The sequence below is a fragment of the Ammodytes marinus genome (genome assembly GCF_949987685.1).
Source record: "Ammodytes marinus genome assembly, chromosome: 22".
NCBI lineage: Eukaryota > Metazoa > Chordata > Actinopteri > Uranoscopiformes > Ammodytidae > Ammodytes > Ammodytes marinus.
In genome coordinates this window covers 17,375,771-17,387,015 of record NC_137226.1, presented here as the reverse complement: position 1 = coordinate 17,387,015, position 11,245 = coordinate 17,375,771, and the positions used below count along the sequence as shown (strand labels likewise).

The 11,245-nt window shown below is 42.6% G+C and overlaps 1 protein-coding gene across 3 annotated transcripts in view; it reads left to right on the top strand.

Moving 5' to 3' along the window:
- The window catches only part of ipo8 (importin 8), a gene marked incomplete at its 3' end in the record, with an annotated part of 29,277 nt that extends 18,501 nt beyond the window's left edge, over window positions 1–10,776 (top strand). For 2 of the 3 annotated variants that reach the window (XM_080051419.1, XM_080051418.1), the window contains exons 18-25: window positions 945–1,070; window positions 1,707–1,804; window positions 2,322–2,417; window positions 3,028–3,248; window positions 5,172–5,377; window positions 7,340–7,573; window positions 8,612–8,741; window positions 9,974–10,776. In XM_080051419.1, coding sequence (XP_079907545.1) covers window positions 945–1,070; window positions 1,707–1,804; window positions 2,322–2,417; window positions 3,028–3,248; window positions 5,172–5,377; window positions 7,340–7,573; window positions 8,612–8,741; window position 9,974 — 1,112 coding nt within the window. Of the gene's footprint in view, window positions 1–944; window positions 1,071–1,706; window positions 1,805–2,321; window positions 2,418–3,027; window positions 3,249–5,171; window positions 5,378–7,339; window positions 7,574–8,611; window positions 8,746–9,973 lie in introns of those variants that run through there. The other variant, XM_080051417.1, reaches the window with a different exon arrangement.
- Between the last annotated feature and the right edge of the window lie 469 nt (window positions 10,777–11,245).

The window sequence follows — 11,245 nt, the reverse complement described above, 5'->3', positions numbered from 1 at the left end:
AGATGTAAAAGCAAGAGGCAAGATCAAGGCGCAATGTTATGATGAAATAAATAAGTAAAATGATGTCCCAATAGTATGCCTACTGCATCCTAACTAGATGCTTTTTATCGTCGGATGAAGTATGTAGAATAGAAAAAATAAAGAGTATGCGATTCGGAACGCAGGGCTTGTTTTGTTGTAGCAACTCTCTGAGGCAATGCTATATTGGAAGACAGGAGGACGTTTCATCTTTCAATGGGGGACATGTCCAGACCTTCATTTGTGACACTAAAGTCTTTCTATTCAGTATCAGTGTCCTCTCTCTTGGGCTCTCTGTAGGGGGTGATCCTAGCCTCTTATCATGTTGGGCTTTATATCGCTCTGTTGAAGTTCTCCAGCCCCCCCCCCCCCCCCCGTGTCTATTGACAACAGATGGAAACTTTCTAACAATTAACACCTGTTCTTTCACATTATCCCTGCATTCCAATCCCCATACTTCCCTACTATTTAGTATGCCAGAAAAAAGATTTAGGATGTCCCAATACATGCACGTCAGTTGTAGTATGCTGAAAATACATAAATGACCCACTAACTCCAATAGCATTTTGGAGTATTCGTCTTTATTCTTGACATTCTTGACATAATGAAAAAAAAATCTTCCTTATCTGAATTTTTTTCTCTCCTGTGGCTCTAAAACTCTTCTGTACTTTAGTATGTAGTGTAGTTAAAAGAAAAAGTATATGATTTGGAACGCAGGGTTAGTGTGGTCCTCACTTTCTTCAGTCAATCGTTATTTTCCCTGTTTTTTTTTTTTTAAACCAACTCGGCTTATTTCATGTCCTCAGAAGCTTTGTCATCTGGTTGTGCGAACACAAAACAGCTCAAGTCTTATATATTGCTTCTACCTGTGCCACTGCATACTTACTGTATTAACATTCTTGATCTTTGCCCGCTGTCCTCTGCAGAGTTCTACGAGGAGATCCTGTCTCTGGCCTTTGGCTTGACCTGTCAGACCATCTCCCCTCAGATGTGGCAGCTGCTGGGCGTCCTCTACCAGGTCTTCCAGCACGACTGCTTTGACTACTTCACAGGTAATGTCTCACAGGACATAGTGCACACTCACTCCTGATGAATTTCTAGTAGATCCATGTGAGTATCTCTGTCTGCTGTACTGTGAACAGTGAACAGACATGAACAGTTGTGCCAGATACTGGCTGATCTGGCTTGCATACTGATTATAATAACAACGCTAATGAGACTCTGAAGTCTTAAACGTTAACATGAATCGCTGGTCACTGAAGAAATCTATCAAAAACATGGGACCCTTCTTTAAATTTGATTGGACTGTTCACTGATTATTAATGATAATAATTTAGATTTGTATAGGGGCGACTGTGGCTCAGGTGGTAGAGCGGGTCGGCCAATGATCCAAGGGTTGGCGGTTCGATTCTCGCTCGGCCACCTGTGTCATGGTTGTTGTGTCCTTGGGCAAGACCCACGATGGCAGCTGTGGCTACCATCGTAGTTCACCACCACCGGTATGACTGTGTGTGAATGAATAGAACCTGGAACCCTGTAAAGCGCTTTGAGTCCCTAGGGAAAAAAGTGCTATATAAATCCCATCCATTATTATAGTACTTTTCTCTTATACAAGTCTCTTGTACCTCAATGTTGAAAATAAAAAGTTGGTGGTAAGGTAACTGATGTCCTGCGTTTTTGTGTCACAGATATGATGCCTCTTTTGCACAACTACGTCACCGTGGATACAGACGTGCTCCTGTCTAACCCCAAACACTTAGAGGTCATCTACAGCATGTGCAAAAAGGTCTGAATGCACACACGTTCCCTGCGTTCCAATACCCATACAATCTACTATTTAGTATGGTAGAAAAAAGATTTAGGATGTCCCAATTCTTGTGGCCAGATTTAGCACGGTTACAAATACCCGGATGTTCTACTACATCCGGCCGAGACTTTTAGTGTTGAAAACAGCATCCTATTTGGGCGATTCTGACCCACAATCCAGTGCGAACCTGAAGCGACGTCACATCGACGGAGCCTCTGTATGAAAACAAACAGGGATGCGACGGATATAAAAGCAAGAGGCAAGATCAAGGTGTAATGGTATGATGAAATAAATAAATAAAAATAGGTCCCAAGTGTTATGCCTACTGCATCCTAACTAGATTATTTTTATGGTCAGATGTAGTATGTAGAATAGAAAAAAATATGAGATTTGGAACGCAGGAATGTTGTTCACCTGCTGCTGCTGCTCACAGTTCATTCTAATGTGAACCAGGATCCCTGATTTGTCTCAACTCATCTGTGTGACCTCTGTCCAGGTGTTGTCCATAGATGCGGGAGAGGACGCAGAGTGCCACGCTGCCAAACTCCTGGAGGTCATCATCCTACAGTGCAGAGGCAGAGGCATCGACCAGGTCAGAACCACACACTGAACACACCTAGCATACATGTTACACAGTGTATCACAGACCAACCGCCCATTTTACCGATCTGTTCATTTGAACTGATTTTAAGGGAACCACGAGGAACTTTTACATATTGATAATATAGTCACGTTTTTCCTCTTACATGACCTGTAACAGCGAACGAGACCATCAGTGCAAAGAATGCTGTTTTTATAAAGGTTTTCTTAATGCCCTTGCTCAGGTCTGAATCCCGACCAACTCAGACCAAACAATACAGTATACGGCAGGCAGTCATAGTCACATATACAGTAGATACATAACCCTATATAGTATGGCAGTGCATCCTGCCGTCTCTCTTTCACTCACTTCCTAAACAAATGTACGCGCTTAGTTGCAGTGACCAGAATCTGATTATAAAAATCTGGAACATGGGGTTTGGATTGGTTGGAGGTCCATGTCACAGTGGTTTACCAGCTCATTGTTACTAAACTTAAAAATGGTTACAGGTATTTCTGTAGTTGTAACATCAGCCTCTTGTGTGTGTGTGTGTGTGTGTGTGTGTGTGTGTGTGTGTGTGTGTGCGCACGCGTGTGTGTGTGTGCGTGCCTCTTGTCTACAGTGCATCCCTCTGTTTGTGGAGGCAGTGTTGGAGCGGTTGATGCGCGGGGTGAAGTCCAGTGAGCTAAGAACCATGTGTCTACAGGTGGCCATCGCCGCCCTGTACTACAACCCAGCCCTGCTCATACACACCCTGGAGAACATGCACTTCCAGCACAGCCCACAGCCAATCACGGCACACTTCATCAACCAATGGATGAACGACACCGAGTTCTTCATGGGGTAAGGGGGAGGGTCTACCGTTGCTTTAGAGTAGACTTACCCTGCGTTCCGAATCGCATACTTCCTACTATTTAGTATGGTAGAAAAATGTTTTAGTATGTCCCGATTCTTGTGGCCAGATTTAGGATGGTTAGAAAGACCCGGATGTCTACTACCCCCGGCCAAGATTTTAGTGTTAAGATAAAACAGCATCCTATTTGGGCGATTCTGACCCATACACCAGTGCTAACTTGAAGTGACGTCACATCAACGGAGCCTCCATATGAAAACAAACAGGGATGCGACGGATATAAAAGCAAGAGGCAAGAGCAAGGCGCAATGTTATGATGAAATAAATAAGTAAAAGTATGTCCCAATAGTATACCTACTGCATCCTAACTAGATTATTTTTATCGTCCGATGTAGTATGTAGAATAGAAAAAAGAAAGAGTATGTGATTCGGAACGCAGGGCATGTTTGGATTAAATGAAATTATAAATAATAATTGTTTGTTTGTTCATGATTCTTTGTAAAATAAGTAATCTTTATAGGTTTAAGTTTAACTTAAGTAAGTTTTTGTATTGGTTTTTAATATTTTCTTACATTTTGGGGGTAACAATAATAGAATATAGAATAAAATGACTTGTGCATATACATTGGTCTTCTCTCTCCTCAATAGTTGTAGTTCATTAACAAATAAAAATGAAATACAGAAGTACAGACACATATAGTATACACATTGAATTCTAAATAACGGAAATACATTTCACCTCAATCCCCCCCATAAATGTAATAGTGATTTAACAAAGAATTATATCTAAAATAAGTTCTTGCTATGTGTTAGCAGTTGTAAGCCTTTTATTTCATGAATTTTTTTATTGTTAACAACCTGAGATTGTGTGCTTGGCGCCCATTATACAGGATAATGGCTATAGGAAATAGATGATCACTTATACATCAGCACTGGGCCAATTTGAAAAAAAATGTCAGCATGTCTTGTAAAATATGCGTTCATTATGTGCACATGCAAGTCCAATCATTGAACTACAATTACTGCATCAAGGTTGTAATGGCAGTTAGTGAGTCCATTAGCCGCGATGGATTAGCCATCCTGCTAATCTTATCTGGCCCAGTCTCACTTATCTCAACTACTGTCGCGTGTTCATGTGTACTAGCTCTGTTTTCTCTCATTTCTGAGGTAAAACAAGACAAATGCTTTTGGGTTTGAATTCTACTTGGAGGGGAAAAATCCAGTCAATATTCTGTTTAAAAAATAAATGAAAATCACATAGCTTTCTTATGTAATTATTCAAAGGTGGAGTCAGCGATTCTGGAAAATGCTTGTTGTCAAAATCATATTTTGTCAAAATCAGTGAATCTCTCCTCACAATCCGCTGCCTGTCCGTACTGTGTGTGCGTGCTGATATAAAATCCAGTGTCAATACAAAGCCTAGGCTCTGTAAACTGATATGTTATCAAGGTGTATATAAACAAAGGGGCTAAAAGCATGCCTGTTATAAATACTTATGAACATTTATTTTGCATCGGATTTTTGTAAAAGCTTATTGAGAAACCCAACTTTAATATCATAGATTGATATTTACTATTTCAGACCAGAATCACATACTCTTTCTTTTTACTACACTACATACTAAAGTATGGAAGAGTATAAGAGAAAATCAGATAAGGAAGAATTGTTTTCATTATGTTGAGAAATGTCAAGAAAAACGAGGAATACTCCAAAATGCTATTGAAGTTAGTGGGGGCATTTATGTATTTTCAGCATACTGCAATTGACGTGCATGTTTTGGGAGATTCTAAATCTTTTTCTGGCGTACTAAATAGTAGGGAAGTATGGTTGTTGGAACACAGGGCAGGTTTCCAGAGGCTTTAACACATACATGTGCTGTGATCTGCTCTCCCCCCCCCCCCCCCCCCATATAGGCTCCACGACCGTAAGATGTGTATCATTGGGCTGAGTGTGCTCATGGAGCTTCCCAGCCGGCCGGCCGTGCTGCAGGGGGTGGCCGCTCAGATCGTCCCCTCTGTGCTGCTTCTGTTCCTGAGCCTCAAGCAGCTGTACGCCTCCCGCCTGGGCAACAAGCCTGACCTGCTGGCACGCACAGGGGGGCATGACGAGGACCACAATGGTGAGAAGAGGTCACACTGGAGAAAAAACACCTGTTAATAAATACCTATATACAGCCCCGGAAAAAAATTAAGAGACCAGTTTGGATTTTTCTTCAATCTTTATCTCTACATATAACTTATTGAAATTGCTCTAAATTACTATGTCTTATTGTGAATTTGGTAGACATTTTTTGTCAGTAGTTTATATTATAAAATCAAAATGTTCACCTCCACTCAAACATATGCCTATAAATAGTAAAACGAGAGAGACTGAACATTTGGAGTGGTCTCTTAATTTTTTCTGGAGCTGTATATTTATAATACATTTTAACAAAAGAAAACAAGCAATAAAAAGGTGTATTTAGCTTGTAATAAGCTTTAAATTCAAGCCAATGAAGTGGACATTTTGTTGGTAAGTGGAAATTAGCTGCAATATTTAAAAGGTGGAGTCAGCGATTCAGGAGATATTCAGAATCAATTTTAGTGAAGTCCCTATATTTCACTGTGTGTTGCTCATCAGTGATGGTGTCTCATATTAACCCTGCGTTCCGAATCGCATACTTTCTACTATTTAGTATGGTAGAAAAAAGATTTAGGATGTCCCAATTCTTGTGACCAGATTTAGGATGGATAGAAAGACCCGGTTGTCTACTACATCTGGCCGAGATTTTTAGTGTTGAAAACAGCATCCTATTAGGGCGATTCTGACCCATAATCCAGTGCGAACCTGAAGTGACGTCACATCGACGGAGCCTCCATATGAAAACCAACGGGGATGAGACTGATATAAAATCAAGAGGCAAGATAAAGGCGCAATGTTATGATGAAATAAATAAGTAAAAGTATGTCCCAATAGTGTGCCTACTGCATCATAACTAGATAATTTTTCTCGTCAGATGTAGAATAGAAAAAATAAAGAGTATGCGATTCGGAACGCAGGGTAAGTGTCTTAAAAAAACATTGAAATCATTGAATGGAATAAGCTGGGAGGTACTAATATATAGGACGCGTTATGATAGAGAGAAAAACAGAGAGAGAAGAAATTGGCTTAGTGATGATGATAATTAAATGAGATTCTTGGATTCCTTGCTAGCTGTGGCGGAATCTCGATTCTTAGCCCTGAGCTCAAATTAGCCGCACCGCATTTACTTTCTCTGCCTCCCCCCCTGGCTCTACTTTATCTAGTCAAGCATAAAGGAATTAGATCCCTAAACCTTGTGTACTGCTTGTGGGGGCCCGCATGATAAATTAACTTGACGCTACGGTGACGGCTATGGGCTTTTTCTCCTGCGGCCTAGCTGTTTAAAATGCATTGATTTCTGTACTGCGTTTCAAATGGTTTGACAATGGTGTGTGGTTCCACATTTTCTCCCAGTGAAAGCTCAACGTTTTGGAACAGGTTTTTCAGTCAAGAGGGGAAGGATAGAAAAAGGGCAATGCTATGGAGCGAGCTATGCACAAATAAAAACACTGAATAGATTTTGGAGGTCATCCATATTGTGAGGTCTCAGTGACTTTATACAATATTGTAGCTTCTTTGGAGCATTACCTTCTTTAAACCCTTGCCTACCACCACTGGACTTTCACTGTTTTCGGGAATTCTATGACTCGCTGAGGCATAGAAAAGCCATGCGGTATTTCTAGATATATATCTAGCGATACATCATCAGTTAAACAACAGTTATCTGACCTGAAAAGCTGTGGTGTTGGTCTTTTTTTTCTGTTCATAAGATACTGGTCATCATGAATGCTTTGATCCTATTGGCTCTTGTTACATTAAATGACATTACATTACATTTAATTTAGCTCACGCTTTTTATAGCGACTTCCATTAAGTGCATTCAACAATGAAGGCACAAACTCAGAACAACGACAATCCCGAAGTACTAATAGCTTCAAATAAACCAAACTACAAAGTGCCACGTGCAAGTGCTACATGGAGATACGTATCAAGCACCATTTTTTATTTCTTTTTATTCTAGAGGAGATTCCCAGTGATGAGGACGAAGTGAGTGAGAACGGTAACCCCATGATGCAGCAGCAGCAGGGGGGAGGGGTCAGTGGAGAGGGGGGAGAGGGAGAGGAGGAGGAGGAGGAAGAGGAGGAGTACTGGGACGAGGAAGGCTTGGAGGGCACGCCTCTGGAGGAGTACAGCACGCCACTGGACTATGACAACGGAGAGGACGAGTACCGCTTCTTCACCGCAGCACTGCTCAGTGAGTCAGCACTACTGATCACCTCTACTGACTGTATAGAACTGTTTAAAGGTGCAGTGTGTAATATCTGAATAATAATATATTGGCATCTAGTGGGGAAAGTTCTAGAATGCAACGCTCCCTGGGTAACCCCAGCCCTTTAGAATAATAACGGAAGCTACAGTGGCCTTCAATCCCCTCTCAGGTCCTCACACAGGGTCAGCCATAGTACAGTGCCCCTGGAGCAGTTTGGGGTTAGGTGCCTTGCTCAAGGACACAAGTGTAGATATGGTGGGCACCGTAGATGTTATAGCAGCCACCACTAGTTTTACTACTAACACCCTCCTGTCCGGTGCCGGGGATCCAACCAGAAGAGACCTTATGGTTACTAAGAGGACCCTCTTTTCTCTAGGCCATCCTACCAGCCATCATAACTAGAGTCAGACGTTCCCATCCACATGGATTTTTCTCTCTCACTTTGAGGTAGTTTATTACGATCCCCATTATCTTTTGTCTTAAAGGCATACTAAGCTAACTGAATCCAGATCAGTTTGGTCAAAATCAGCTAATATCCTCTCACCATCCACTACCTGTCTGTTATGTATCCATGCTGATAAAAGGTTACACAGCCGAGGCTCCGCTAACAGGGGGTCTCAAAAGCCTGGCTCAGTTAAACAGTATCTACCTTTCCATACTGTCACAGCATAACAAAAGTCAGCACAATACATCACACAACAATTTATCAATTCAATTCAATTCAATTCACTTTATTCGTCCCCGAGGGGCAATTCAAAGGGGTCACATGACAGTAGCTTAAAAAAGAAACACTAGACACAACCAACAAACATAAGCAGCGCACACACTATGACCAGCAACACACACATCACACTCACACACATTACACAATCACAATCAAGCCGCACACACATTTGCGACCACACCATTTAACACACAAGTAATGATTATTGTGTGTGTGTGTGTGTGTGTGTGTGTGTGTGTGTGTGTGTGTGTGTGTGTGTGTGTGTGTGTGTGTGTGTGTGTGTGTGTGTGTGTGTTTAGGGGTCCAGAATGACGATGCAGCTTGGTACCAGTGTCTGACGGCTCCGCTCAGCGACGACCAGAAGAAACAACTGCAGGAGATCTACAGCATCTCACAACAGAGGAGGAGCACAGCTGCCAAGGGCCAGTGGTGAGGACAGACACACACACACACACACACACACACACACACACACACACACACACACACACACACACACCACACAGGGTATTATGGTAAAACAAATCATTACAAACCTTAAAGATTCTATTTTATGCTATTTTTCGGGCTCAGATTTTTATTTAGTGACTTTACTAGAAACTGTTTTCATTGCGTGGCGTCCAAGAATCCCGTTTTATTTCTCACTCTTGCATTGCTGTATTTCGTCTCATAGCCTCTCTGCGAAGGCGATCTGTTTAGACCCTAAACAATAACTTTGGACTGGTACTGTATATAATTTTTAATTTTTTTTTGATAGCCATTATTACTAGTATTTTTATTTAACAACTATTTTAGTATTAACATTTTTGCAGTCAGGGGGGGGGTGCTCGTGGTTAGAGCATCCACCTAGAGGCCTATGCCTTGCAGAAGACCCGGGTTCAAATCCGACCATGGTCAGTTCTCTGCATGTCTTCCCCTCTTTGCCCCATCTCAACTCACCCTGCATTCCAATCCCCATACTATCTACTATTTAGTATGTCAGAAAAAAGATTAAAGATGTCCCGATTCTTGTGGCCAGATTTAGTATTGTTAGAAAATACCCGGTCTCTGGTTCCTCCCAGTAACCATGAGGTCTCTGGTTCCTCCTCCCAGTAACCATGAGGTCTCTGGTTCCTCTCAGTAACCATGAGGTCTCTGGTTCCTCCTTCCAGTAACCATGAGGTCTCTGGTTCCTCCTCCCAGTAACCATGAGGTCTCTGGTTCCTCCTCCCAGTAACCATGAGGTCTCTGGTTCCTCCCAGTAACCATGAGGTCTCTGGTTCCTCTCAGTAACCATGAGGTCTCTGGTTCCTCCTTCCAGTAACCATGAGGTCTCTGGTTCCTCCTCCCAGTAACCATGAGGTCTGTGGTTCCTCCCAGTAACCATGAGGTCTCTGGTTCCTCCTAGTAACTATGAGGTCTCTGGTTGGATCCCCTGCACCGGACAGGATGGTGTTAGTAGTAAAACTAGTGGTGGCTGCTATTACATCTATGGTGCCCACCATCCCTACCATTGTGTCCTTGAGCTAGATACCTAACCCCAAACTGCTCCAGGGGCGCTGACCCTGTGTGAGGACCCCCTCCCAAGTATGGTAACTTGAGAGGGGATATGAGGAAAGACAAATTTCAATGTAGCCATTGAACAATGAGGTAACTTAACTTAACTTGGTTGTGTTTTTCAGAGCGCTGAAGGGGCGGTCAGAATGACAGGAGAGGAGAGAGAGAGGAGCTGGTCTGAGCTGAAGAGGATTCACTCACACACTGAATGATCTCAGTCCAGATCAGACCACAGAAAGACTTAATGGATCCCAGCAAAACCAGGTCCCAGGGTGCCATGCCATCAGCACTGGATGAAGAGTAGCAGCTGGGGGAGATGGGGGGGAGGGGCTTGGCATTATATCAGATTGGGACCTGGTGCACTGTAAAGAAGAGCCCCCACTGGAATATTCCTATCACCAGGACACGGCCACTGGCCTGTGTGTGTGTGTGTGTGCGTGCGTGTGTGTGTGTGTGTGTGTGTGTGGACTCCAGCGAAAGGTCTGCATTATAGATATACTGTAAATGTCCTTGACCAGCAAAACTCGTTTTAAGTTCTTGTACGGTGCAGTCCTTTGATCTGTGACTAGGTAATTGTGTGTGTGTGTGTGTGTGTGTGTGTGTGTGTGTGTGTGTGTGTGTGTGTGTGCGCGCGTGCGCGTGCGTGAGTGTGCGTAATGTGTGTGTTTGAGAAACTGTAAGAAATAAAAACACATCACATACGTGTTTGTACGTACTGTAAGCGCTCGTCTCGTTGTTTTCATCATCCAGTGATGGGCCTCCTTTGAATAGAGCCAGCTTTGTGTGTCAGGGTGCCTTGTATACGGACTGAGGGTGGGGGTCACTCACCGTCAAAGACAGGTGGGCCCCCAGCTATGACGTCACACACATGATATGAAAAATGAGAAGAGGGGGGTCTCGGGAGAATTTTTTGTTTTTTTGTTGTCTTTTTTTTGTTTTTGTCTGTCCCTGGATTTAGTTTTTTTGTAACAGTTTTCAGAACTAATTTAAACAAAAAAAATCATAAAATATCATGTAACATTTCTATGACTCGTTCTTGTTATTTCGTCTAAACCACCCTGAATGTTGTCATAACGGCGAAAGCTACCAAACGTACTAACACTGAAAACACATCAGAATATAAGCTAAGTTTAAGCTTTAAGCTTTTAGTTGAGGAGCGAATACCTCCATGAGCCTTGTCCTGGTCCTTTAACTGTGCTGCAGAGCTCTTTTAAAAGGGACAGTTCAGTATTATTGAAGTGGTGGTTGTATGGGGTGCTTGGGCATAGTTAGTGTGTCACCTCATAGAGATAGCAATCAGTGCAGTCACTGCAAGGAGTTTGGGGGAGATGTCGCTGTAGCAGAAGTCAGCCTTGTACTGTTGCAGAGGGGGCCAGTAGAAAAACGTTTTTTTTTCA